This window comes from Dryas octopetala, chromosome 5 (assembly GCF_963921425.1).
Source record: "Dryas octopetala chromosome 5, drDryOcto1.1, whole genome shotgun sequence".
Classification (NCBI taxonomy): domain Eukaryota; kingdom Viridiplantae; phylum Streptophyta; class Magnoliopsida; order Rosales; family Rosaceae; genus Dryas; species Dryas octopetala.
Genome location: NC_141370.1, coordinates 18,940,026 through 18,966,063, shown reverse-complemented (window position 1 = coordinate 18,966,063; position 26,038 = coordinate 18,940,026). Strand labels below are relative to the sequence as shown.

The 26,038-nt window shown below is 38.4% G+C and overlaps 5 protein-coding genes and 1 pseudogene across 6 annotated transcripts; 3 read left to right on the top strand and 3 right to left on the bottom strand.

Annotated features, from left to right (window-relative positions):
- The first annotated feature begins 650 nt into the window (after nucleotides 1-650).
- On the top strand, nucleotides 651-2,346 carry LOC147285306 (ubiquitin-fold modifier-conjugating enzyme). Its single transcript, XM_086245172.1, has 3 exons — nucleotides 651-1,083; nucleotides 1,188-1,249; nucleotides 1,960-2,346. Exons 1-3 carry the CDS (start codon nucleotides 751-753, stop codon nucleotides 2,087-2,089), a joined length of 525 nt encoding a protein of 174 aa, XP_086101298.1. The 5' UTR covers nucleotides 651-750; the 3' UTR covers nucleotides 2,090-2,346.
- A 1,118-nt stretch (nucleotides 2,347-3,464) lies between these two features.
- LOC147285305 (DEAD-box ATP-dependent RNA helicase 21-like) lies at nucleotides 3,465-5,841 on the top strand (annotated as a pseudogene).
- Nucleotides 5,842-6,014: 173 nt separating this feature from the next.
- On the bottom strand, nucleotides 6,015-10,590 carry LOC147285303 (putative disease resistance protein RGA4). 2 transcript variants are annotated; one of them, XM_086245458.1, is made up of 2 exons: nucleotides 6,537-10,590; nucleotides 6,015-6,387 (listed from the first exon to the last, which is right to left on the bottom strand). In XM_086245458.1, exon 1 carries the CDS (start codon nucleotides 8,664-8,666, stop codon nucleotides 6,537-6,539), a length of 2,130 nt encoding a protein of 709 aa, XP_086101584.1. In that variant the 5' UTR covers nucleotides 8,667-10,590; the 3' UTR covers nucleotides 6,015-6,387. The 2 variants fall into 2 exon arrangements, with proteins under 2 accessions (XP_086101584.1, XP_086101583.1); XM_086245457.1 differs by having other exon boundaries at nucleotides 6,015-6,391; nucleotides 6,537-10,586.
- Nucleotides 8,786-10,326, bottom strand: LOC147285304 (putative disease resistance protein RGA3). Its single transcript, XM_086245786.1, has 2 exons — nucleotides 8,931-10,326; nucleotides 8,786-8,817 (listed from the first exon to the last, which is right to left on the bottom strand). Exons 1-2 carry the CDS (start codon nucleotides 10,324-10,326, stop codon nucleotides 8,786-8,788), a joined length of 1,428 nt encoding a protein of 475 aa, XP_086101912.1.
- Nucleotides 10,591-11,066: 476 nt separating the features above from the next.
- LOC147285302 (phosphoenolpyruvate carboxykinase (ATP) 1-like) lies at nucleotides 11,067-18,254 on the bottom strand. Its single transcript, XM_086243588.1, has 13 exons — nucleotides 18,007-18,254; nucleotides 17,607-17,922; nucleotides 17,351-17,517; nucleotides 16,163-16,316; nucleotides 15,987-16,071; nucleotides 14,014-14,114; nucleotides 13,495-13,793; nucleotides 13,203-13,376; nucleotides 13,019-13,084; nucleotides 12,114-12,292; nucleotides 11,855-12,024; nucleotides 11,573-11,741; nucleotides 11,067-11,457 (listed from the first exon to the last, which is right to left on the bottom strand). Exons 2-13 carry the CDS (start codon nucleotides 17,906-17,908, stop codon nucleotides 11,314-11,316), a joined length of 2,010 nt encoding a protein of 669 aa, XP_086099714.1. The 5' UTR covers nucleotides 17,909-17,922; nucleotides 18,007-18,254; the 3' UTR covers nucleotides 11,067-11,313.
- Nucleotides 18,255-21,597: 3,343 nt separating this feature from the next.
- On the top strand, nucleotides 21,598-24,836 carry LOC147285301 (glutamyl-tRNA reductase 1, chloroplastic-like). Its single transcript, XM_086244505.1, has 3 exons — nucleotides 21,598-22,089; nucleotides 22,829-23,070; nucleotides 23,321-24,836. The coding sequence occupies exons 1-3, from the start codon at nucleotides 21,831-21,833 to the stop codon at nucleotides 24,449-24,451; spliced, it is 1,632 nt and encodes a 543-aa protein (XP_086100631.1). The 5' UTR covers nucleotides 21,598-21,830; the 3' UTR covers nucleotides 24,452-24,836.
- Nucleotides 24,837-26,038: the final 1,202 nt, after the last annotated feature.

The following is a 26,038-nucleotide window of genomic DNA, read 5'->3' as shown; positions in this document are numbered from 1 at the left end:
GGAGCTAGGAGAGAGAATGTGACGGGGAGGTGGTGCTGCCGGGGAAGAGAGAGGGAGGAAGGTGGTGCAGGGAGGGTGCGGGAGAGATAGGCTGGGTGGGTCGGGTGAAACGGGGGGAGGGAGTGAGGTGGTGCTGCTGCATGCGGGGAGGAGAGAGAGGGATTGAGGAGGGTGGCCGGTGCTGCATGCAGGGAGGTTGGTCGGAGAGGGAAGGGGTTGAGGGGCTGGGTGGGTTGGGTGGAGGGACTGGCTGGGGGAGGGTTGGAGAAGAAGAAGGAAAAAAAAAAAAAAACAGGGGAAGGGGGTGTGAACGAGAGAAAAAAGAGAGGGAAAGAGGGGAGGGTGTGTAATGAAATGAGGGTATTTTGGTAATGGGTTGGGTGTGTGTTGAGAGGTTTTGAATTTGAGGTAAGTGTGTGGGGTGTGTAGGAGAAAAAAAGAGAAAAAGGGTGTGCAAAAAGAAAAAAAAAGGTGTGCAAATAGCAGCCCTCTTTTTTTAATAGGGGTGTGCAAATAGTAGCTCTCTTCTGATAAATTTCTCGGAGGCAAATAGAATGATCAAATGCCAATTATACCCTAAAGTTTCAGTCCATTGACAAACGACTGATGTCTTTACCGGGAAAAAAAAAAAGGACCCAACTTTTATAACAGGCACAGAGAGAGAGAGAGAGAGAGAGAGAGAGAGAGAGAGAGTTTCATCACATCACAGAGCTCAATTCAATCAAATTCAGCGGTTAGGGTTTGTGCGAAATGGAGGGTTGGGACCCGAACACGAAGTCGACGCTGACCCAGATCCCACTCTTAGCCACGAAGGCCGGCCCGAGAGATGGGGCGGCGTGGATGCAGAGGCTGAAGGAGGAGTACAAGTCGCTGATCGCCTACACCCAGATGAACAAGTCCAACGACAACGATTGGTTCCGAATCTCTGCGGCCAATCCCGAGGGGACACGTTGGACCGGCAAATGCTGGTACGTCCACAACCTACTCAAGTACGAGTTCGACCTCCAGTTCGATATCCCAGTCACGTACCCCGCCACCGCGCCCGAGCTCGAGCTCCCTCAGCTCGACGGCAAGACCCAGAAGGTGGGGGCTTTTTTGCTTTTCTGATTTTGCCCCTTTGCCTTTTGTTTTTTGTTTTGGGATAATTGTTTTCTTCACTTACTGGGGGATTGTGGATTTTGGTTCAGATGTATAGAGGGGGGAAGATCTGCTTGACCGTGCATTTCAAGCCGCTTTGGGCCAAGAACTGGTACTTTTGCTTTTTCTTCGTTTTTATTTTTTGTAGGTTTGTTAAAATTATTGTGATTTGGTTATCTGTTTGATCACCGAGAAAGTGGTTTTGGGTTGTATGCTTTGGTATCTGGGTTTAGAAGAGATTTCAAAATCAACTGTGAACTAAAACCTTATTATTTGCTGTCTTTGTGAACTGGATGCATAGTTTATTTTCATTGGTTATGAGAAGATAGGATATCACAGAAGATTTAGAACGTAATTGGAATAATTGTAGACTATTTTGCTTTCATTTGCTTTGTGGAATATGTAGTGGAAGAGAAGTATTTGTATTCTATTTGGTGTCTGTGTCACACACACACAAACATATACGTCAATTTGAAGTAAATTGACACACATTGAGAATTGGAACTTTGTTATTTCATGGCATTTGCATAAGAATTGATTATGAGGAATTTTCATTCTTATTTTAATCTGATACAATAGGAATTTACTCTAATTGATTTTGGAGAAACATTAAGTAAATAAAAACATTGCCTTTTCTTTATCTACCTTCTTGAAGAAAAGGAAGAAAAAGACAAATGAAAAATGAAAATGAACTCAATTCTTTATTCACCTGCAAAATATAGTAATAACAAATTATTATTATTCAATTCCTGCTTTTTTTTTTTTATTACTCTATTGGGGTTATAGGGTAGTAATTATTATGATCTTTCTTATGTTATGCAGTCCTAGGTTTGGTATAGCACATGCGCTCTGTTTAGGTCTTGCACCATGGCTTGCAGCGGAGATTCCCATTCTTGTAGATTCTGGTATGATTAAGCACAAAGATGATGCGGCAACGTCATCTGAGTCTTAGTTGTGCTATGTAATATTGACGCCTGTAAGAATAAACTTGATCAAGGAAAATAATTGTCGAGCCATAAGTAGCAATTTACTGGATCTCTGAGGCATATAACTTACTGCAGATAAATACATTTTTGAGATCAAATACATACTTCTGAAACTATTTTCATTTTTAGTTTTGAATGCACACGGTTACATTGTAAGATATGAGATTGATATCTTCTTTTCTTTTTAGTTGATATGTTCCAGTGGTTCTTGTTTTTTTTCAAAGATTGTATGTGCTTTACAGTTGAAGTATGTAACTTGTGTGCATGAGTTAGGTTTCATAATCATGACCTTGCACCTTGTTGTATCTCCAGACATTATTTTAATATATGTTATACTCCTAATTGTATGTGGCCTCCAAATGGGTTGGCCTGAGTGGTATGGATGTCTGGGTCTTGTTTTTTAGTTGTCAGTGATCTGCGTCAGCTCAAGATTTTGCTGGATGTAAAGGAACTACATATATTCCCTGAGGGCGACTGGTTTGGTTCAGACTCAACAGTTTTTCAGAATTTCTTGCCATCTACAATGTAGCTCAGGCACAAAGCTTATGTTGGAAGATCATGAAGGGACAGGTCTTATTGACCTTATGGTAAGCCCAGAAAGGAAGTACCTTCTTGGCTCTAGATTTGCAGGAATTAAGCGAAGCTTGAGGCAAGAGGGTATAAATGACTTTCAACCTCTGCAGCAATTTTTTTGGGTACATACTACATAGTATAACTCTTGAAAGCGGTCAATGACAAGTGAGTTTAGTTCTGAAACTGACCTTACTACCAAATGGTTACAGTTCCGCAGCTCCAAGTATTGAAGACATGGAAAACAATGGCATGGTTATAATAATGGACAATTTGTGATGATTAGTCTGTCCAAGCAAGTCATGCTTCGGTAGGATCCCTGCCACTCCAAGTTTCAAATTGAGGAAAGTTTCTGAGGGTTAGTTCTTTTAGAGATGGGAATGATCTGTCACCTTCAACTGAGAACTCAACGCCAATTTGATGTTGAGCATCTTGATCACTGAAAGTTGACCGAGTGTAGGAAGACTTACACATCTTTTGCAATAAACTATGTTTATTGTTTAGCTCAGTCATATTTTCAAAAGCCTAGACAAACTCATTAGACTTGGAAAGAGAATTTTTGAATAACTCTTTATTGACAACCTCTTTGTAAAGGTTTTGGTTCAAAAGAATTTAACAAAATCTCATCAAATTCATTGTTACCATGTTAATGATTTGGACTTGATCATTATTGTATTAAAAATAAAAAAATATCAGTGACCAAAGTAAAAATTAGATAAAACTACAAGGGTGACATGTGTCATTTGACCCAAATCAATCTTGTTTCCCAAATCGAGTAGGTACCAAACTCTCTATCCTATTCTTTGTCTACCAAGTTACATGCCGACTTATTCGACACTTTCTCCTCCAGCAACTAAAAAGCTCTTCGCTGGTTAATTTCTGCTTCTGCAAATTCCCTTCCGTCATTTCAATGGCAGCCGTCTCCTCCTCGTTGCCGCCGAAGAAATCCTTTTTCTTAAGCAAAGCTCAACGCGCCCTTCAATCCGGCCAAGAACAAACCGTGGAACACAAACGCTGCAATCTGTCCCATGCACACCGAGATCGAGAAAGAGATAGAGAGCGGGAATCGAAGAGGCGGCGTGACAAAGAGCTTAAAGCCATTAATGAACAGTATTTGGGATTGAAGAAGAAACCCAAGAAGCGTGTTGTAAAACCCAGCGAGAAGTTCCGGTTCTCTTTCGATTAGGACAACACTGAGGACACTTCTCGTGATATGAATTCCTTGTACCAAAACCTTCACCAGGCCCAGCTCTTGTTCGGCCGAGGCTTTCGTGCTGGAATGGACCGCTGCGAGCAGAAGAAGCTCGCTGTTCAGAACCCGAGGGAGCTGCGGGAGGAGGGTGAGATTCGAAAGAAGCCCGATGATATGTACGACAGTTTTGACATGAGGGTCAAACGCCATTGGAGTGATAAGAAGCTGGAGGAGATGACCGAGAAGGATTAGAGGATTTTCCGAGAGGACTTCAATATTTCCTACAAAGGGTCTCGGATTCCTCCCCCTATGAGGAGCTGGGCCGGGAGCGGATTGAGCGCGGAGTTGCTCAAGGCCGTGGAGAGGGCTGGTTACGGCAAGCCCTCTCCCATTCAAATGGCGGCCATTCAGCTCGGCTTGCAACAACATGACGCCATCAGCATTGCTGGGACTGGTTCTGGTAAGGCTGCTGCCTTTGTTCTTCCTATGCTGACTTATATTTCGAAGCAGCCTTCGATTAATAAAGACAATGAGGCCGAAGCAGGGCCTTACGCTGTTGTTTTGGCGCCTACTCGTGAGCTTGCGCAACAGATTGAGGTGGAGACTGTGAAGCTTGCACGTTACTTGGGTGTCAAGGTGGTTTCCATTGTTGGTGGGCAGTCAATTGAGGAGCAAGGGCTTAGAATTGGGCAAGGCTGCGAGGTTCTCATTGCCACCCCCGGGCGTTTGCTTGATTGCTTGGAGAGGCGGTATGTTGTTCTTAACCGGTGCAATTATGCTGTTCTTGATGAGGCTGATAGGATGATTGATTTGGGATTTGAGCCGCAGGTTGTTGGCGTCTTGGATGCAATGTCGTCCAGCAATGAAGAGCTTGATGATGAAAAGAAGAAGATGTACAGAACCACTTATATGTTCAGTGTCACCATGCCTCCGGCTGTGGAGCGACTTGCCAGGAACTACTTGAGGAATCCTGTTGTGGTCACGATAATACAGCTGGAAAGACCACGACGGGTTTGATCACTCAGAATGTGATCATGACCAAGGAATCGGACAAGTTTCCGAGATTAAAGAGATTGCTTGAGGAACTTGGTGATGATAAGACTGCTATTGTGTTTGTTAACACCAAGAAGAATGCATATTATGTTGCTAAGAGTTTGGACAAGAATGGATATCACGTGACAGGTTTGCACGCTGGGAAGTCACAGGAGCAGAGAGAGACTAGCCTCCAAGGTTTTTGGGCCAAGAGATACAATGTACTTGTTGCGACGGATGTTGTAGGACGGGGGATTGATGTACCTGATGTGGCTCATGTTGTTAATTATGATATGCATGGGAGAATTAAAACATACACACATCGTATTGGACGGACTAGGCGTGCAGGGAAGACTGGTGTGGCCACTTCATTCCTGACTATGCAGGACAGTCATGTGTTTTATGATCTCAAGCAGATGCTGATTCAGAGTAATAGTTATGTTCCTCCTCAACTGGCTAAACATGAAGCCTCAAAGTTCAAGCCGGGTACAATTCCTGATAGACCGCCTAGACGTAATTACTGACACTATTTTCACTCATTCACGAGATAAAATGCTAGTGCAAATTCTCAGTAGCAAAGGATTTTTTGTACTCTTCATGTGATTTTACCACAAAATGAATCAGAAAGTGGAGTGTTGATATTAATGAAAATTGATATTATTGAAAGTCAAGTGTTGATAGTATTAGTAATGGCGGTAGCCAAATATAAACAGTAAAGCAAAAAAGAGGACAAAATCAACAGCTTATGAATTTGCTGGGTAAAATGACGACCTGACATCATCAGTAGCACAAAAAAAAGAAAAAAAAAGACAACAAAATGAATGAACTTTCTGTGAGTCAAAATGATGTTGGCTCACTGAAAAATTCCTCCTCTCAAACTGGGTTTCCATTTGAAATTGATTTCGTCAGATTCAGAGCCATATGCTGAGAAATGTGTAGGTGTAGTGCACGCATATAGAATTATATTTTATGTAAATATGCTGTAAAAGTGAACCTTGAGCTTGAGAGCTCCTACAGTAAGCTTCAAACTGAAACACACAGAGGGCATAAAAAAGGAAAAGAAAAAACTATATTTAACTTGTTAATCAATAAACAGGACACTGCACTTAAGAAGAATACTACAAAGATCACAATAATCAATAATGAAGGGAGCCATGGTTCAGGCCACAAGCAGAGCTGCAGAAGTCATAGCAACCCAAACAATAAAACATAACTAATGAACATAGATGATTGCAACCGCCTGGCCATCAAAATTCTTAAGCCCCTTCCTCATTTGTGAATTTATAAGTTAGAGATAACCATAACAAATTCCGACTCAATCACAACCATCAATTCTTTCTCCGAATTGAATATTTAGAGGTAAGGGCATTGTACATGATCCTTCAGAAAAGAGAGCCAACTGGAAACAACGATTGGTATTCCTGCTGCACTGCCTCCAGGATTCTCTCGTTAGGGGATGTGGTCACTTGGCTTCCTAAGTACAACCAACCATCAGTTATGCAAAACCAAGAAGAAAATAATATAATAGAAGTAAGTATTGCTAGATTCTCAATAACAGCATTCTCAAGTTTAATTAGTAATCATGTTATTCCATTAAATTTGCATTTGGAATTACTTACCTAAGGATTTTGGGAGGTGGATGCAATGTCTTGCCTCTGCTGCAATGCTGATGATCCAACATAGATATATGGAATATGAGATATCTTCTGCCAGTCCTCACCTTTTCCTCTTTCACAACGCTGCTCAAGATCAGGACAGTCTCTGATGGACAGGTGTTGGAGTGCACTGAGACGCTGTACACCTTCTGGGAACAACTTTATATTTGGACAGTCTGAGATTGCCAAAGATCGAAGTGAAACAAGATGCTCCACCCACTCTGGCAATTCCATGAATTTCGGACAGCTACGAATTTCAAGGATTTGTAATTTCTGGATGTGCTGCAGTCCCTCTGGCAGAGATGTGAGCTCTGGACAGCCTAAAATGCTCAAACTTCTAAGTGCTGAGAGATATTGAAAACTATCTGGTAGTTGCGCCAGATTTAAACAATACATAATTGTGAGGTTCTCAAGAGTCATGAGTTGTTTCATCCCCATAGGCAAAGAAGTTAAGCTCGGACAGTTCTCAATTGAGAATGACCGAAGTGAGCACAAGCCTTCCACGCCTTCCTCTGGCAAACAGATTAAACTAGGGCACTCAATGATGTCCAAGTTCTCCAGTGAAGTGAGGTTCTTTAATCCATGTGGCAAAGTATATAGCTCATCGCACCACCCAATTTTCAGTGATTTCAGAGTGGTGAGGTTTGCTAGATTTTCAGGCATTGAGCTAAGTTTGGGGCAAGAGGTAACTGTTAATGACATCAGACACGAATTCTTTTGCAGCAATTTTTTGGGTAGGAAGCATAAGTCCTGAAAGAAGTCAATAACAAGAGTGGAGAGTGTGTTTAGCTCTGATGCCGACCTTACTACCAATTGGTTGCACTTTCGTAACTCCAAGTGTTGAAGACAAGGAAACCATGGCATGGTTATTAACAATGGACAATTTGTGATGATTAGTCTGTCCAGGCAAGTAAACGCTTCTGTCGAATCCATGCTACTCCAACGTCTTAATTCAGGAAAGTCTCTGAGGGTTAGTTCTTTTAGCGATGGGAATGGTCTGTCACCTTCACCAGAGAACTCAACTCCAATGTTTACAATGGAATCCATTCCTTGGATGTTAAGGATCTTGAGAAAAGGAAGTTGACCAAGTGTAGGAAGACTTTCACATCTTTTGCAACAAATTATGTTTAGCTCAGTCAGATTTTCTAGCCCGGATGAACTCATCCACCTAGAGAACCTAGTTCCTGAAAAACCCTTTATTGACAACCTCCTTATAAAGGGTTTTGGTTCAAAAGAATCTAACAAAACCTCATCAGAACCACCATCGTATTCACGAGTTTGTGTAAATCTGGGACGATTTAACTTCTCCTCATCATCATTTCCCCACAACAATTCCAATGAACGGAACTGTTTTGATGCCATCCATGCACGGATGTTTGATTCATAGTCACCTGGAAATTGAGCATTCTCCAGGCATTTGATTTTCAACTTCCCTCGGAGATGGTTTAGTTGCAAGAGCTGCAAAAAGCAATTTTCTAAGTCGAGACCGACAATAAATACTGGCAGAGTCTGAAGCTGTTTTAGCATTCCGATCGATGGGGGCATGCTAGCAAGTCTTGCACAATCATCTATATTCAGATGTCTCAGATTTATCAACTTTGTTGTTCCACTTGGTAACTCCATGAGCTCACTGCAACTTGATAGATTCAGTGTCTGTAAGTTACAGAGATCACAAATTGTCTCTGGCATGGTCTCAATGAGAGTATTTGAGAGGTCAAGATATCTCAAATATATTAACCCACCAATTGATCTGTGCAGTCTTTTTGTGCCACATCCACTCAAAGTTAGCACTCTGAGGTGCTTAAAAGTTTCTATTATGGTAGGAAGAGCTCTCACAAAATCATCTCTTGGCGACAACAAATTGAGGGTATGCAATCTCTTGGCTTTACACAAGGCTTTTGGGATCAAATAAGAGCTAGAATTGCAAACAACTGATGCATGACGTGTCTTCGAGAGACCATCAGAAATTACTGGTGTGTAATGACTTTCTCTGACATTACAACTCAAATTCTCATGCCCTACAGTCAAGAATTCCTCTCCAGCAACAGATTTTGCAAGATCATGAATACAATCATGCATTTTAAACTCCATCATACTTCTGTCTATCAGATTTTCCCATGCCTTGAAAGAAAGACATCATCAACATATTGTTAAAATACTCATTCCCGATGTCCTCTAGTGTAAGTGAAGACTCTTGATTATTCAGAATTAAGTCATGTGCAATCCATTGTTGGATCAACTTTTCCTTATTAATCTCATAATATTTAGGGAACACTGAACAGTATGCAAAGCAAGGTTTCAGATGTGATGGCAAATGATTGTAACTCAGCCTTAAGATACTCAAAATTCTGTTCTCACCTCCTTTGATACTCCATAGATCACTCCTTTGCACATGTGACCACTCGCTTTCATCCCTTTTAAAGCGCAATAGGCTTCCAAGAATTTTGGCCACCAAGGGGACACCTCTGCACTTGTCCACTATTTGTTCACCAGTGGGCAGTAGGCTCTGAAAATTATTCTCTGTTCCCTCTGCAAAGGCTCGTTGCTTGAAAAGCTTCCAACAATCATCTCTGCTTAGCGCTTCCAATTGGTAAGGGGGAAATGAGCTAGTTATGGCTGCAACCTTCTCGCTCCGGGTAGTCAGTATAATTTTACTTCCAGCTGCAGCACCCTTCAATGAACTTATTGCTTTGTCCCATTCATCTTGATCATCATTCCACACGTCATCTAGCACAAGTAAGTATCTTTTCCCCAATAATGATTCGCTCAATTCAGATTGCAGCACACCAAATGGCAAGGTGTCACGGTTACCCTTTGTGATATAACCCAACATTTCATTTGTGATTCTTCTTGGGCTGAAATTATCATTGACGGTCACCCACATCCGAAGTTCAAAGTGGCTTTTAACCCTGGGGTCATTATAGACTAACTGAGCAAGTGTTGTCTTCCCCATGCCTCCAATTCCAAAAATTGGAATTACTGGAACTTGGGGAACACTGGATGATAGTAACATGTCAACAATCTTCTCCACATCCTTTTCTCTGCCATAAACCTTGGATTCATCAACAAAGGGTCCAGTTTCGCGTGTCTTCTCTATGGTATCTGACCGCCTAAATGTGGATGTGGATCCTCGTTTGAATTGGAAACTAGACATTTCCTTTTGTACATCATCCAATCTTTGCCGAATCTCCTTCAGCTTAGCCGACGTTTGAAAGTAAGTTGAAATTGATTCAAGCTTTAAGCTAGTCTTCCGTGCCTCATATTTTGTCCGCTCTCGAATCCCTCTCAGTACTAGATCAGTCTTCCCCTTCGTGTTCATGCTCGCAGCTCTTCCGCATTCCCATGTGAGCTCAAAATTATAGATACCAATTTGCTGAAAAGTTATGTGGCCATCTGGTGAAGCAGGTAGTCCTGGAATAAGCTGTTCCCAAAATAGGACGCGAGCATGTGGTCTGTGAGAAATCTCTTTCATGACATGTTTTCGCTGAATAAGGTTGGAAATCTCGTTCAACAGTTGGTCAGCATCGTAGGCCACGTCTTTGAGCTTCACGAGCCAAATCCTCACCTTGTTATCCTTCATCTGCTGCTCCTCTGCATCTTCTATCACAGCTTGAATCACCTGCAACGTTCTCTGCAGCCTCTCCATCTCCTTCTTGGAATCCCGTTGAGATTTCACTTCACCAAAAACAGAGGAAGTGATCCTTTCAAAGAGCACCTGTAGAAGCGGTGACACAATTACACTCAAAGATTCCATGGTAGTCAGACTCTCAACTCACTGTGGTGGCTAGCTACAGGGGCAAGCTCTGCATTATTGATAAGGAAACCAGTGGTCAGATATTTATTAGAGTGCTGCATTATTGTTCCCACCTTTGTCCTGTTCCCAAATTTCTCCACCTACCATGCTCCTACCTAACTTTCTTTGTGGAAATACCGAAATATGGTATAGTAGCTTTCAAGGACTCTAGTCAACAGCAAAATATATAGTTTTCATTGAATGGTAAACAGAAAGAAATTACCTCAATGGCATCAGAGTCCAAGTCCAAGATAATACAAGTAAAAGTGCAAAACCATGGGAACGCAAACAAGTTGAGTTGTGAGAACGATTGCTTTGGGAAGTACAGAGAATGATAGTTGCAGGAATTAGGGTTGATGGGTAGGTATATAGCTTTGCATACCTTCAAACTGTGAGTAACCGGTTGACCATTGTACACTCAATACAGAAACAAAAAAAAAATTTCGTGCAGGGACGACCGGAACGGGTATAACACGTCTACCCCACCTTAAATTTTTGAGGTTCATGTTTTGCATTGCTTATAGTCTGTTATTTAGTTCTTGTAACATCTTTTTATACAATGCTTTATCAATGGACCAAAAACACTTCTTATTTTTGTCACTTAAATTGCAACACTCATAGAAATTATGGCTAAACCATTCAAGTTTAAGAACAAACTTATCTTTTACGCAGAATATCTTGCAGAAAAGAATTTAAACCAGTAGAGAAATATCACATAATCATATAACAATATACCTTGTATATCGATAATTATTGCATACATAAGTTGCCTCCAGTGATTGAGGCACACAGCCAAAGAAAAAGAAACACACTTCTTTCTTTACAAACTGATGAAGTTATGACAGCTTATACAAGCAATTATGCATAAAGCTTGGGCATATAAATGATTACATATGAATGTGCTTATTTTCATTTCATTTCACATTCACCATTCACAGGACTTTCAGATCAAAAATTTGGACCTGCTGCAAGAATTTCTTCTGTCAGGTTGTTGTCCTTCCCAATCTTGTGATTCGTGAATACCTCAAAATTCTTCTTGAACAGACCACCCAGCTTAAGTAGTGTATCTCTGTAGGCGTTCTTGTCTGACCACTGCCATTGAAAACATTCACATATACCTTGTCAATGCAAATTAAATGCCTGCAGAATCTGAAGTAGCAGTAAAATAAGAAGAAAAGTAAAAAAAAAAAAAAAGGAGCTAACTTACAGTGTTTATTGGATCCAGAATTTCTGAAGGTACACCCTCAATCTCAGTAGGGATTTCGAGACCAAATACTTCAGTCTTGGTGTAGTTTGCCGTCAAAAGGCTTCCCGAGTGAATAGCATCAATAATCTTCCTGGTATAGGCTAATTTGATACGCTTACCTGTTCCATACCTGCAAGAGAGCCAAATGCAAAATAATCAATGTAGATCACATGCATCTGCAGATTTCTGTTTATATAAATTCCATACCTTCCCCTGGCCAAAAAAAAAAAAAAACATCCATACCTTCCTGCGGACCAGCCTGTATTAACAAGCCATCCGGTAGCCCCGTGCTTTAGCATCTTTTCAGACAACATTGCTGCATACTTTGTAGGATGCATCATTATAAATGCTGCACCAAAGCATGCTGAGAATGTAGCTTGTGGCTCCTTGATGCCATCCTCTGTTCCGGCCACCTATTTTTTTACCATTGGGAGTTCCATCATTAAAATCCAATGCATACAACTACGAGAAGTTTCAAATGAAAAGCAGGTTGAATAAATACCAAAGCAGTGTAGCCGCTGATAAAATGGTACATAGTTTGGGCCAAGTTTAGCTTGCTCACAGGTGGGAGTACACCAAATGCATCACAAGCCAGGAGGATGACATTTTTTGGATGGGGACCAACACATGGTATTTTAGCATTTGGTATGTACTCTATAGGATATGCTGCCCGAGTGTTCTCTGCAAAAATGTTTGTCAAGGTCAAAATAAAAATCAGGAAGAAAGAAGACATAGTTTTATATATTTGTTGAACAGAAAAAAAAAAGTTCTATATATGATTCATTTTGATACTTTATCTATTATATGGTTTACTTATTATTCCTTGTACAACATGGGTTGCTACAATAGGGATTAATGAAAATATAGCGCAATTTTTTCAATTATTTATAGCCTCACAATCTTTAGTACACATCTTTCTTACCAAGATATTGTGATCATTAACATACAGAGCCAAAGTTTTCTATAGGAAAGTTTCTTACCCCCTAAGAAAGTCTTCTTACTCTTAATTGGTTTAGTATTCCCTATGTCTATATAAAGGCTATTATGGTGTGTCTAATAGTGTGCAAGATAGTAAGGAAAACAAGAGAATGGTGAAGGAGATTTGAGAGCTTGGGTGTATTGGGATTTGGGGTTGTGAGGTTTGTGTGTGTGTGTGAGGTTGAGAGTTTGGGGAAAATCCTTGTACTTGTTTGGTTGATAGTGAATTTTCAATCCCCCTCCCTCATGGATATAGGAAAGTTAACAGAACTACGTAAATCTGGGTGTTCTTTCTCTCTCTTTATTTTTGCTTCTTAATTGGATATCTTCGCTGTGTGGTTTGTCTGATTTGTGTAGGCCTTTTCACAGCAGATAGTTTGCTAAACAGTATAATTTTTCATCTTATTAAAACATACACACGATCTTTACCTGTAACAGATTTCTCTGAGTAATCCACTTCTCGAGTATGCTCATCAAACACAACATTCTCCAAAACTGCCAAACACATGCAATCATATTCAATAATAATGTGAAATTCCAATTCATTTATGGAACAGATCCATTTAAATAAAACTTATTGTTAAAGTAAAGTTCAATTAAATCATCGTGTTACCAGTCCCAAATTTGATGGCATTCCAGATATCTGGTTCCTTCTCCCTTGACAAATCAATGCACTTGGCATAGCAACCACCTTCAATGTTTGACACACCATTGTCACTCCAGCAGTGCTCATCATCTCCAATTAAATACCTATTATGATCTGTAGACAAAGTTGTCTTCCCAGTGCCTGTGACAAACATTACCCAAAGGATATGCATAATCAGTTACAGAGCTACAAAAGAAACTGAGACAAAGAATCGATAGTTGATGACGCACGCGGCTATGGTAGTGCAATAAAACTGTACCTGATAATCCAAAGAAAAGGGCAACATCACCGTCTTTCCCCATATTGCAGCCTGAGTGTAGAGAGAGTATTTGACGCTTGGGCATGAGATAGTGCATTACACTGAACAGGCCTTTCTTCATTTCCCCAGCATACTGGGTGCCGAGGATGACCATTTCCCTCCTAGCAAGATTGAGGTCTATGCTAGTTGAGGAAGTCATGTAGTGAGTGTAACGGTTACATGGGAACTGCCCAGCGTTGTATATTGTGAAGTCCGGAGTACCAAAATCCTCCAGCTCTTCAGGAGTGGGTCGGATGCACCTGTCACTCAGCCAGTTATTGTTTGAACACTAAGCTAAGAGTTTAATACATTGTTGCATTCAGCATTTGTCCAAATGATTGAAGGTGCAACTAGAAGCACATAATAATATAGTATAAACATTTAAGAGGACTAGTCTGGTAACTGGTAAGGCTTAGCATTTGTGAAATGCTGCAACCTTACACATAGATTCCAGGCAGGAATATCAGTTTCATTACTTACATGTTATGCATAAAGAGGGAGTGGTAAGCTCTTGCAGATACAATCCGAACTTTGATTCGGTGTTCTGGATCCCAGTTCAGAAACTGATCATTCACAAATACCTGAAATGCAGATTTACCATAACAGCAGTCACTATTAATTTATTGCAGACTGTACTACAAATCACTACTAACTGGAAGATGCAGAGGCATTAAGAAAATCTAGATGAAATTCTAAATCATATATTTATTTTGCTTCTCCCTTGCATGCAAGAAAAGCCAGGATTGAATTGTTGGTAGATATTTTGACAATTCGATAATTTATTCTTGTACAAAATTATTTCCTAGATTTGATAATTTATTTTCGTATAATTTCCTCCAAAATGGAGAAGAATAACAACAGAGAAAAGGATTATTCTCCTATTTTCCAACATGAAAATCTTATATGGGTTAATAGCAAAATAGCTCATTACTTGAACTATTAGGCAAGTTCAATCATTTGTAGCAAAAATAGCTCATAACCTGACCTCATGTCCTGGCCAACTAGTGCAAGTTGGCAAATTGGCATTAAGGACCAGGTAGGCTTCAACAGTTAGACCTTGCAAAAACTATTGTATGAACCTCTCATATATGATTCTCTCTCACACCATGTATATATATGGGATGGACCCACAAACATAGTGCAAGAGAGATGTCATAGATGATGAGCTCATACAAATTCATGGGGACCATGGGCTTGGGTCACTAACATTGATTTCCCAGAATAAAGTGGGTGAAAGGACCTCTAGAATAATGTGGTTTTACACATTTACAATACTATGGAAAGATCAAACAACAAGAGTTATCATAAACAAAGAGATCATTTTCTCTACAATTTGATTTCTTAAATTAATTCTGATATCCATATTGTCCATTAGATATATGGATCCTCGAGTGAAATTTGAATGAATTTTTCGTAGAAATTACACTCTTTGATTATTCAAAATTGTGTAATGTAAACAACATAATTTTCTAAGTTTCTAATTGGCTAATTTTAAAACAATTGTCACGAACATAATTTAAGGACTTTTGTTTGATCCTGATCATGAGAATATTTTAATCTTGGATTTATCAGTTCACGATTACCTTGTTGTCTCCTTATTTTAATCCTTTAACTAGAACTGAACTGTATATAGTTCATCATGACCGCAGTGTCAAACTTTCACAAGGAAAAGAAGATGTCCACAAGGATCACTAAAAATTAATATGACTGGTCAGACCAACCCACTAAGGCTTGAAAACCTTAATGTCAACTTTTTCTTTAAAATATCCATTAGCTACGTCAACTTTATGGAAAAAACCAAAGAAGTGTGAGCAGATCATTTCAGCATCATACACCTATTATGCATACCGAATAAACTTATAAAGAGGGATTTTTTAGATAAGAGTCAAAACGGATTATATATGGGTCCAACTCTCAATGTCATCCAATGATTCGAACGGTTTATTTGCTAAATCTTCATCTAAGGATCATCTTTTTTGAAAATCAATTGAATCGAAAACCATTTAGTCATCTAACTGTAACCAAATAATCAAATAATCATGATGATAATTAAATGACCATACGAGTTCTGATTTGGTTATATTTTGTAAGGGTGATTCATAAATAAACTTTAAAAATTAAACAGTTCAAATCACTCAACACATTACAGGATGACCTTACGAATAGAAAGGGACCCTATGCATACCATATATAAATAACATGATTTGTTAATGGGTGAGGACGTTGGAATGGAGACTAAATAATTATCCCGTAGTTTGAGGAATGGATAAGCATCCGCACAAGCTAAATATGCAAACTGTCAATGCCAGCTTATTAACACGTCTGCCCCATGATTTTAGGTCCATGCATGTTTTACGTTTAAGAAAACTAATTAAAATACTTGCATATTAGCTTTGACAGTTGAAAGAGCCCTCAAAATACAAAGATGATCAAGTGGGTGATTTGAATAATACCTTGTCCAAGGAATTCAAGTAATCCACAGCTCTTTCTCTGTTCACTAAGAAAGTATGTTCGTCCATTTCAATGTTGGGTGAGCCTCTAATATGATTAACAAAAAGCATAACATAAACATCTCAATTGGGCAAATAGTTAAAAAATCAATACCAACAGTAGAAGCACTACTACTTACTTTCCCCACCAAAGCTCATTTTCAGTGTCTTGGTCTTTCACTACTCGTTTGTCTCTTGGTGAACGGCCTGTCTTTGCACCAGACAGTGTGGCCAAGGCACCATTTGATGCTATAAATGAACCTTTCTCATACTTGATAGCTTGCTCATACAGTTCTGTAACAAAACTACGTATATCAGACTCTGTGTCTCTGTCGACCAAATTTAATTTTATTCTCTTCTCTAGGTGAGAAGCAATTATGTCGAACCATTCTAAAATTGTTGTCCCTATTAGCTCCATTTGCTCAACACCACTTACGTAATGTGATAAGCTAATAGAAGATGTTATTATGAGTCTATGACCACTTGTTTATTGAAAACTCGACTGCCATCTGATATGATCAATTGTCACCGTTTCAATTCCCACCAATAATAACTACTATAATCATTTTATGGGTTAGTAATATATGGCACGACCGAACCAGAAAAAAAAAAAAAAAAAGTACATATATGATATATGTACGTGTATTAATTAGTATATTTTCTTCGAAAAATACAATGAAATTTTGGATCATATTATAATATATTTAAGTTTTACTTTTACGTAAAATAAGAGCACCTGCCCATTCACAAGGACTCGATTCTATGTCCAAACATCACATGCCAGCAGATGTGGTCAGACTCAGTGGTCACCATCATAGGTACTTTGTTTGAAGTTTTTAATTTATATTCCTTTCTTTTTGTAAAAATTAGGTGAATAATACGGGTATAATAGAACAATATTAATATGTTTGTTTTACGTAAGTAATACGCATATTCTAAAATATACATATAACACGCATTATCTAGGCTACCAGCCCCTCTCAAAAAAAGAAAAAGAAAAAGCGCTAGGCTACCAGCCAAGAAAACTTTATCTTATGTATAGACTGTATAGTATTATAAAGAGAACCATCTTTGTCAATTTTGATACAGAAAATGTCAACTATTTCAGTATTATTTTATATAATTTTACCAACAAAGTACTTTTAAAGTTTGAACCTTCTGAGTCTTGTGATTTCATCTACATATAATTAATAAGCAACATTATATTTTACATGTATCATAAAAGATGGCCATGGTCATGGTAAAGATGGTCCAAATTAATACCGGTAATAAATAGGACAAATGATAATAAATTAATGTAAATGACATATAATTAGTAAATTAATTACCAGCAGGAGAGAGGTTGTAAAGGATGTGGGTAAACTTGAGAGCACTATCACTGAGGCTGAGGATGGGAGCATCGTATTGATGATGCACAACATGCGTAGCCTTCTTTGCTGGGTCACCTCTCACCACCTTCGGCCCTGTCTCCCTCGTCAGCGACGCCAGTGAGGCACTATCACAAACACCCACGTAGCATTAGAAAAAACCAAAACACCAAAACGCACCGTTTTGCCAGAATCAAAACGATGCCGTACTATTTACCTGATGGATTGGAGCTGCTGCTTCTGGCGCTCCTCATCCGAAATGGCGGCAAAAGCACCTCCCTGCTGCTGTGGTCCGCTGATGGGAGTGTTGGGCGTCGATGTCTTCTTCTTCTGAAGCGAATGGAGCTCGTCGATGGTGTTCGCCTTCACCGGAGTTGCGCTGTCGTCGTGGCAAACCTCCGACGACGACGTTTCGTGGTGCGTTTGGATCTTCGGCAACCCGTGGCGGCCAAGACTCGAACTTCCCGTCTTCGAAAAGCTGAAATTCCCATTCTCTCCTCGTCCGTTGTTAGCAGCCATGGTTTAATTAATTCCTGCAAATAATTAATATCAAATTCAAACACATCCATGCAAATTGAGTTATTATGAAGATCATATAAAGTAACAGAGAAAGAGACCTCGAACCAGAAACTGTGAGTACGTGATCGAGTACAAGAACGCTTTTGCAAGTGTCAAAGTGAGCACGAGAGAAGAGCTGAAACGGTTCGTATAAAAAGGTTTCAGTCCCGGGACTAAGGGTTAAACTTGGATTAATTAAACCTAACCATGGTTGACAGCTGCAAAAAGCAATGATAATTGGGAAGAAGAAGTTTCCGATTTTGCAGTCATGCTGTCAAGAAACGGTCACGCGGTTGTGCAGTTGTTGGATGTATGTAAAGTCGTAAAGATAAGAACGCAATCCGGAGAGAGTCTTCGGTGGGGCCTCTCACATGAGGGAGGTGGGATCCACAATCATGTGGATCCCACCTCATGTGAGAGGTGCCGCACTGGTCACGGCCCATACAAGATTAATGCCGCAATCCGCTTTTCTTTAGACCAAATTTCTTCTCGTGTCTCAGAACACTTTTTAAATTTTAGGACAAATTTTTGGTCATTTTGCAGAACAGCCCAAATGGAAAGCCTAATAGATATAATGGGCCTTTTGTTTTACACCCAAAAAAATAAAATGTTGTTTTCACTAAGGTCACTTGCATAACAGCCCAAATGGAAAGCCTAATAGACAGAATGGGCCTTTCCATCACATTACCAAATTTAAACTTAAATCAGGGCCCAAATAGAGATTACCGATCTCCTGGATTTGGGTACTTCAGTCCAACAGAAATTTTGGGCTTCCTTTTTGTTAGAGCAGAAATTCTGCACTGGACAGGGCTAAAAGTCTTCCTTCAATTTTGTTTTTGATTTCTTTCTTTTGAGCTTTCAAAAAAAAAAAAAAAAAAAAATCATACATTCTCTTTTTTTTTTTTGCCAAAAAAAAAAAGAAGTGGACAAATGATTTCTTATTTCTTTTGAGTTTCTTTTATTGTTTATATCTGCTTCTTTTTTTTTTTAATGTGGACTAAATACAATGAAATTATTTTTTTGCTAGAGAGTGGAATTTTTTTTTCTAATAAAACAGTAATAAACATTTTGTATAAGATAGTTAAAAAATGACATACTATAATTTATCAGTTTGGGGTCAAAAATAGACCAAAATGTGGAATTCCTTTTCACAGGCAGTCACACTAGTCTAAAAGCGATCACCCTAGCTCCTCTGGCACATGGCATAGACTAACAAATGCAGTAGTAGTCCTCAACTCTAAATGGTGCTACAAATTAATAGACAAATTGGACAAGTGTCAATGATTTACTCAATGAGTACTATATACCATTATCACATGCATCCATTCTCTTTTTTTTGCGAGAAACCCATTAATGGAATTATATAAACTGCTATTAACAAGAGACCGCAATCTTTGCATTCACTTTGAAGACAATGCTGATCAGTTTTCTAATTAAGCATGCATTGTACACCAAAAACGATGTCCTTATTGGTTGGAAAAGCAGCTTTTTGCACTAAAATCAACTTCTTTCTTGAAACCTGTTACTTAAAAAGTAGATACAGCTAGAGCCTAGGGCCATACTGCCATACTGCCATGTCCAAGAAATTAAGAAAATGTGTTGGTATGAACAAGTTGTACTGTTATCTTGGAATGCACCCAATATTCATGTACTAAAATAGAATGAAGATCAATTCAAGCTAGAGCAATTGTACCATTATAAAACCCTATCCTTCAACCTTCATTATGTTGACAAAGCCATGAGAACTATATAAGCACGAGTCAGATTAGCTGATGGACATCTGTGTTAGCTTGTTTTCCTGTATCGTAAAACACAATGCAGATGCACTTGAAGCATATGCAAATGGCTATAATTAAACAAAAATTGAAGCTAAGCTAGAGGTACTTGTCTCACATTTGATCAAAACCCTATTTTCTTCATTATGTTAACAAAAACATCACGGCAAGGTTGTTGGATTAGTTCACATTATATTGCTCCTGAAGCTAGTACTTCTAAAACAATATGCTGGGTTTGGTAAAAAAAAAACAACTGTACTGTGTGCAGTCTGTATAATTTTAGCAAGTTGATCAATATATATAATGCAATATTCGAATGTTCAATCACTCTTGACCAACGATGTTAAGTAACTTCAAATAAAAAACAAAGCAACGGAAGTTTGTACCCATTTAAAGTATTCATTTTGAATTATTGTTTACTCAAAACATACGAGGAACCAACTAATTACTTTATTTTTTTTATATAGTGTATGATTAAATAAGTAGTACACCAATAAAAATGCCTACAATAACATTAATTAAGTGCTGCCATTTCTCCCCTTGCTAGGCTTGCTAACAACTTAATAAAAAGAGTTCCTAACAATATTATTTCCTACATCTTTAAAATTCCAACTTTTTTTTGTATTAATTAATTTTCTAAAAAGGCTCATATTAATGTTTTTCAGTCAAAGGATGCTGTAGTAGTAAGTACTAGTACACAATTAAAAGGGTCATATATATAACCATGCACTACATAGTTAAATTAAGGGTGAATATTATATATATGCTGCGGGAGCTAATCAAGCATATCTAAAGTAGAGGATGTGAATTTTAATCTTGTGTGATTAGAATATATAAATTGTGATTATATTAAAGCATATGAAAACTAATTATATAAACTTGACATTGCATAATTTGCATGAATGAAGAAATTACACACAGCACACTGAACATTGGTAGAAAGAGTCACACGTAGTGGTTAAATTATATGGAAACCAGAAAGTTGCATATCCAAAAGTGTGAGTATAATTGTTCTCCACGTACGGCTTTTTCATGGTCATAAAAGCTTGTGGCGAACAGAGGCCTGGCTGAAATCTCAGAAACCAATCTCTTTCACATATATCTTCGATCACAACCCCACTTCTTCTACCCTTATCCCTTTCTTCTATCTTCTACCTTTCATCTCTACACTTGTTATTACTTAAATACCCATATTCTTCATAATATATATATTTTTCAAAAGGGCATCAAGTAAGTCTGCCTAAAAGAATCATTAGGAACAATGATGGTTTGATACTCTCTTTCGGTTTTAGGCTTTTAGCACAAGTTGAATATTTGTCATTGCTGACATTGTCTCTATCTAACATTTATATATATATATATATAATTGATGGAAAATGATTTATAACATTATATTTTTCACACAAATTTTCAATGAGACTCAATTCATATAGGATTTCAATGATCTGAACCGTCTATTTTTTAAATCTTCATTAAAAAATCATCCTACTTTACAATATAGATAACAAATATGTGAGAAAATTATTATACGTGAGTTTTACACTTTTAACTAAATTAGAGTATGACATTCATTGTATATATATATATATATATATTTATATTTAAGATTAATATTTGCTTGTGAAATAATTAGTCATTTTTTTTTCTATTAAAGCTAATATATATTCCAACAAGTTTGTTTTGTATATGTTTGTATGGTTATATTTCAACGAGTTTTGACTTTTGAGGGACCAAAATTTAGAGGCTGAAAATGTAATGATTTTGAAATGCATTGGTGGGGGTCCATAGAAGATGAAGAGAGTGTGGATAAAACGTGCGTTCCATCCGCCAATCAGAAGTCAAGAAATCACAAAAACCCCACCCTTCCCAAATCCCCATTCAATCCCAATTGGCATCACTCAGACTGATCCAGAGAGAGAAAGGGGGTCAATTCTTTCATACCCACCAAACCCCTCCAACTCTCCCACTTTTCACACAAAAAAAAAAAAAAAAAAAAAAAACCCAAACGACCAGCATTCGTTGAACAGCTCCACAAAGGCATAAGCTTTTCCTCTCTCTCTATCTCTTTCTCCAATTTGAGCGTTCGGAAACGCCGTGTCGTTGGGTCAATGGCGGTGTCCACCAGTTTCGCCGGAGCAAAATTGGAGCGTCTTCTGTTGAAGTCGTCTTCTTCGTCGGCCCCAACGACGTCGTCGAGGGCAGCTTCAACTGCTTCTTCTTTTTTGAGGCCCGTTAGGGGCAGGAGAGCCCTGATTCAGAGAGGGGTGAGGTGCGAAGTGGCTGCTTCTGATGCTGCGGTTCAGACCGGTCAGATTGCCGGTTCAAATATTTCGGCTCTTGAGCAGCTCAAGACCTCTGCTGCTGATAGTACGTTTCTTTTTATTCCCATTAATACCTTCTACTTTCTTTTTGTGAATTTATTAATATTTTTGGTGGATGTTCAAATGGGTTTGTGCTGGAATTGAGTTTTCTGCTTGCAATTGTTGGTTTGGTGAATAAATTATTTGATAATTGTATGTAACTGTGCTTTGTTGAATAATGCATGATGGGTTTTGTGTTAAATTTGTTTTTGAATTACTCCCTCTTTTTATTGAATGAATTAAGATAACCAATATATATCTGCCTGAAATTCTGGAGACTGAGTTTCTGGGTTTAGAAATGCTGAGTAAGAACTTTGACAATTTACTATTTTACCCAAGTATCTTTGTTGTGTGTAATTTTGAAATAGAAAAGAAAACGTAGTCAATATTATCTTTCACTAACCCAGGTTGGTATTATATCTCATTTGTACATATTGATGAGTTCATTACATGAAGGGAAATCGACCTCTTGTTCTATTCCTAATGGTTTCAGCTCTATGATTGAGAAGCTTTTGATGACTATTATTCTGATTGCAGTTATTAGGATAATGTTCAATTTTTAAACCCATGTCAAATTTCTTGTCAGCATTGCTGATTCATCTTTCAAGTTTCTACATCTTAAGTGGTGGAGATGCGTTGAAACACATAGCCAAAGATTTGATCGTTTTGATTATTTTTGGCTGAGTCCCTGTAATTTCTTTTTAGAATACTGTTTGACTGAAATTTCCATAATTAATCTCTCTCAGGGTATACAAAGGAAAGGAGCAGCATTGTGGTCATCGGGCTTAGTGTTCACACAACACCTGTTGAAATGCGTGAAAAACTAGCCGTTCCAGAAGCAGAATGGCCCCGAGCCATAGAGGAGCTGTGTAGCTTAAATCATATAGAAGAAGCTGCTGTTCTTAGCACCTGCAACAGAATGGAGATATATGTTGTAGCTCTATCTCAACATCGTGGTGTCAAAGAAGTGACTGAATGGATGTCAAAGGTGCTCTTCCTCTCTTCATAATTTGTTTGTGGTATAATTATAAATGACAAAATGTAATGGCTCAATCATTTTAATGGATCTTACGAGAGACTATTTTGCATAAGTTTTGTGTCATACATTGACCATCCCATATGACACTTTGAGCAATTAATTTATTTTCCTTGAAAAGAAAAGTTACTCTCTTTTCATTTGTGATTATGATCATTTCTAGCTCTAAAACATTTCATGACAATCTTTGCTTTTGTTGCAGACAAGTGGGGTCCCTGTTTCTGAGCTATGCCAACACCGGTTTTTACTGTATAATAAAGATGCTACACAGCATCTCTTTGAAGTATCAGCTGGTCTTGACTCTCTTGTGCTGGGAGAAGGTCAAATTCTTGCCCAGGTGAAGCAAGTTGTTAAAGTTGGGCAAGGAGTTGTTGGCTTTGGTAGGAACATTAGTGGGCTGTTCAAGCATGCAATCACTGTGGGAAAGCGGGTTAGAACCGAGACTAACATTGCTGCTGGGGCAGTTTCTGTAAGTTCTGCTTCTGTTGAACTTGCCTTAATGAAGCTTCCCGAATCTTCACATGCTACTGCCAGAATGTTGGTGATCGGTGCTGGAAAGATGGGAAAGCTTGTGATCAAACATTTGGTAGCAAAAGGTTGCACGCAGATGGTTGTTGTGAATAGGTCTGAGGAGAGAGTGGCAGCCATCCGAGATGAGCTGAAGGGTATTGAGATAATCTACAAGCCCCTCACGGAAATGCTTACCTGCGCAGCCGAAGCAGATGTAATTTTTACTAGCACAGCATCAGAAACCCCATTATTTTTCAAAGAGGATGTGAAGGACCTTCCTGCTGTTGGTCCAGAGGCTGGGGGTTTGAGGCTTTTCGTTGATATTTCTGTCCCTAGGAATGTGGGCTCATGTGTTGCAGATCTTGATGGTGTGCGAGTTTACAATGTTGACGACCTTAAGGAGGTTGTGGCTGCTAACAAAGAGGATCGCCTCCGGAAAGCAATGGAAGCTCAGACAATTATTACTGAAGAATCGAAACAGTTTGAAGCATGGAGGGATTCATTGGAGACAGTTCCTACCATCAAGAAATTAAGAGCTTATGCTGAAAGAATCAGAGTTGCAGAGCTAGAGAAATGCTTATCAAAAATGGGTGATGATATATCAAAGAAAACAAGAAGAGCTGTGGATGATCTGAGCCGAGGTATTGTGAACAAGCTCCTTCATGGTCCAATGCAGCACTTAAGATGTGATGGCAGTGACAGCCGGACTCTGAGTGAGACTCTTGAGAATATGCATGCTCTTAATAGAATGTTCAGTCTTGAGACAGAAATATCTGTATTGGAACAGAAGATTCGAGCTAAGGTGGAAAAAACCCAGAAGTAAGCTCCAATGTCCAATTTCTTTCATGACACTTCTTCTTCCTCAAAACTTGAATAAGAGGAAAACATCTTCACATTGTCATTTTAGTTTTCGCATTGGTGTAATCTTCAATTGAATAGATAAAAATAGTGATGGTCCCGGCTGGGGATCTTCCAATTCATTCATTGTAGACACTTAACCTGTGGCTCTTATCTGGGAGTTCTTTATATGTCTACAACACGTTTGTAAGTGGCTGTTCGGCTTTGTATCGGAATTATGAGGTACTTATTCATGTACGGAATGGTTGTCCTTAAAGTTTATGGTCTGTATCTGTAATACTGTTGATTCTTGTAATTAAAGGTCATTTGGATACTTGAGATGAATATATTGTAATTGATATTTTTGTTGAGATTATTGCATTCGTTTGTAGATGTGGTTTCTTGCTGCGTTACCTGCCAATGAACTAGTGTTTCACAATCATGAAGCTCAAGATAACTTGTCTTTAATGTCCTCAAAACATTATTAACCAGTAATCTGTCCTTAGTGAATGTTGGTGAATGATCCTCAAACATTTGGGCTTTTGTCACATATGTTCTTTGAAGTCCAGACTTACAGCATTAGGTCTTGGTCAAACCATGTTACATAGGATCCTCTTGCATTCACTCCTTATGGAATATAGCAGCACGTGGATCCCAAAAACTGGCAAAGCCCGATAGTTGGCCCAACTTAACCTAATGTTTGAGCACCTGACCCAGTATTGTGGATGGCTGGCCGGACTTATTTGTACGATCTGAAATTTCTTTTGGACTATCTTTTCGATTTCATTGAATAAAGAGAGAAAATTATATTACAATTGAGCAGTGACAAGAAGCCTAACATTGTAGGAACCAAACTTTTTTCTCTCAACTTACAACTTACGTAACATTTATATATTAGACACTAAAAAAAAAAAATTAAAAAACAAAAATACCATGTCTAATAAAATACCATGTATAAAAAGAAGAAAATACCATTTAACATAACCAATAGTGATTTTTATGGTGTTTGGCAGACATAGACAAAAGTGTATATGAGATTATAAAAATATTTTTTTGTGTGAATAAAATTCCCTTGAAAATATTACAAAGTTTCAGTCAAAAACTTGAGCTGACCAACTAATCTTAAAATTAAAATGTACCATACTCATAAAATTGAATATTTGTAATATAATGCTCAACTCAAAGGAAAACAATCATCATTCATCTGCTTCTAAAACCCACGTAAATGATATTTCCCTCTCTGCAATAATATAACCTCTCCCTTTATAAGATTGTGAGGAAAAAAAACTACAGTAACATGAAAAATTCGTGAGTACAACCGTTGTATATCTACAACTTCTTTTTCATGAAACTGAACATGTGATTAGCATGCGCATGACAATTTGAATATGAAAGAGAGATTGTACAATAATTGGATACAAGTTTTTTCAGTACCACACAATTCTTTATATTTAGTAAATTGAGTCACGAGACAGAACCTTGTGCATTCCTTTTTATTCCTCAGCCTTCATACATAAATTAACGTGGACCTACTTGGCTACCCACATTAATTTGCTGAGCGAACTTTAGTGTT

Excerpts from the sequence above, each read along its gene's own strand:
- LOC147285306 (XM_086245172.1), top strand. The coding sequence starts at position 751 with ATGGAGGGTTGGGACCCGAACACGAAGTCGACGCTGACCCAGATCCCA. Across the intron at positions 1,084-1,187 it reads TCGACGGCAAGACCCAGAAG|ATGTATAGAGGGGGGAAGAT; the intron begins GTGGGGGCTTTT and ends ATTTTGGTTCAG. Across the intron at positions 1,250-1,959 it reads CCGCTTTGGGCCAAGAACTG|TCCTAGGTTTGGTATAGCAC; the intron begins GTACTTTTGCTT and ends TATGTTATGCAG.
- LOC147285303 (XM_086245458.1), bottom strand. The coding sequence starts at position 8,666 with ATGATGGAGTTTAAAATGCATGATTGTATTCATGATCTTGCAAAATCT.
- LOC147285304 (XM_086245786.1), bottom strand. The coding sequence starts at position 10,326 with ATGGAATCTTTGAGTGTAATTGTGTCACCGCTTCTACAGGTGCTCTTT. Across the intron at positions 8,818-8,930 it reads TCTATGGAGTATCAAAGGAG|GAAAAGTTGATCCAACAATG; the intron begins GTGAGAACAGAA and ends GAGATTAATAAG.
- LOC147285302 (XM_086243588.1), bottom strand. The coding sequence starts at position 17,908 with ATGGCTGCTAACAACGGACGAGGAGAGAATGGGAATTTCAGCTTTTCG. Across the intron at positions 16,072-16,162 it reads AATGAGCTTTGGTGGGGAAA|AGGCTCACCCAACATTGAAA; the intron begins GTAAGTAGTAGT and ends TAATCATATTAG. Across the intron at positions 11,742-11,854 it reads ACAGGCTGGTCCGCAGGAAG|GTATGGAACAGGTAAGCGTA; the intron begins GTATGGATGTTT and ends GCTCTCTTGCAG.
- LOC147285301 (XM_086244505.1), top strand. The coding sequence starts at position 21,831 with ATGGCGGTGTCCACCAGTTTCGCCGGAGCAAAATTGGAGCGTCTTCTG. Across the intron at positions 22,090-22,828 it reads CAAGACCTCTGCTGCTGATA|GGTATACAAAGGAAAGGAGC; the intron begins GTACGTTTCTTT and ends AATCTCTCTCAG. Across the intron at positions 23,071-23,320 it reads TGACTGAATGGATGTCAAAG|ACAAGTGGGGTCCCTGTTTC; the intron begins GTGCTCTTCCTC and ends CTTTTGTTGCAG.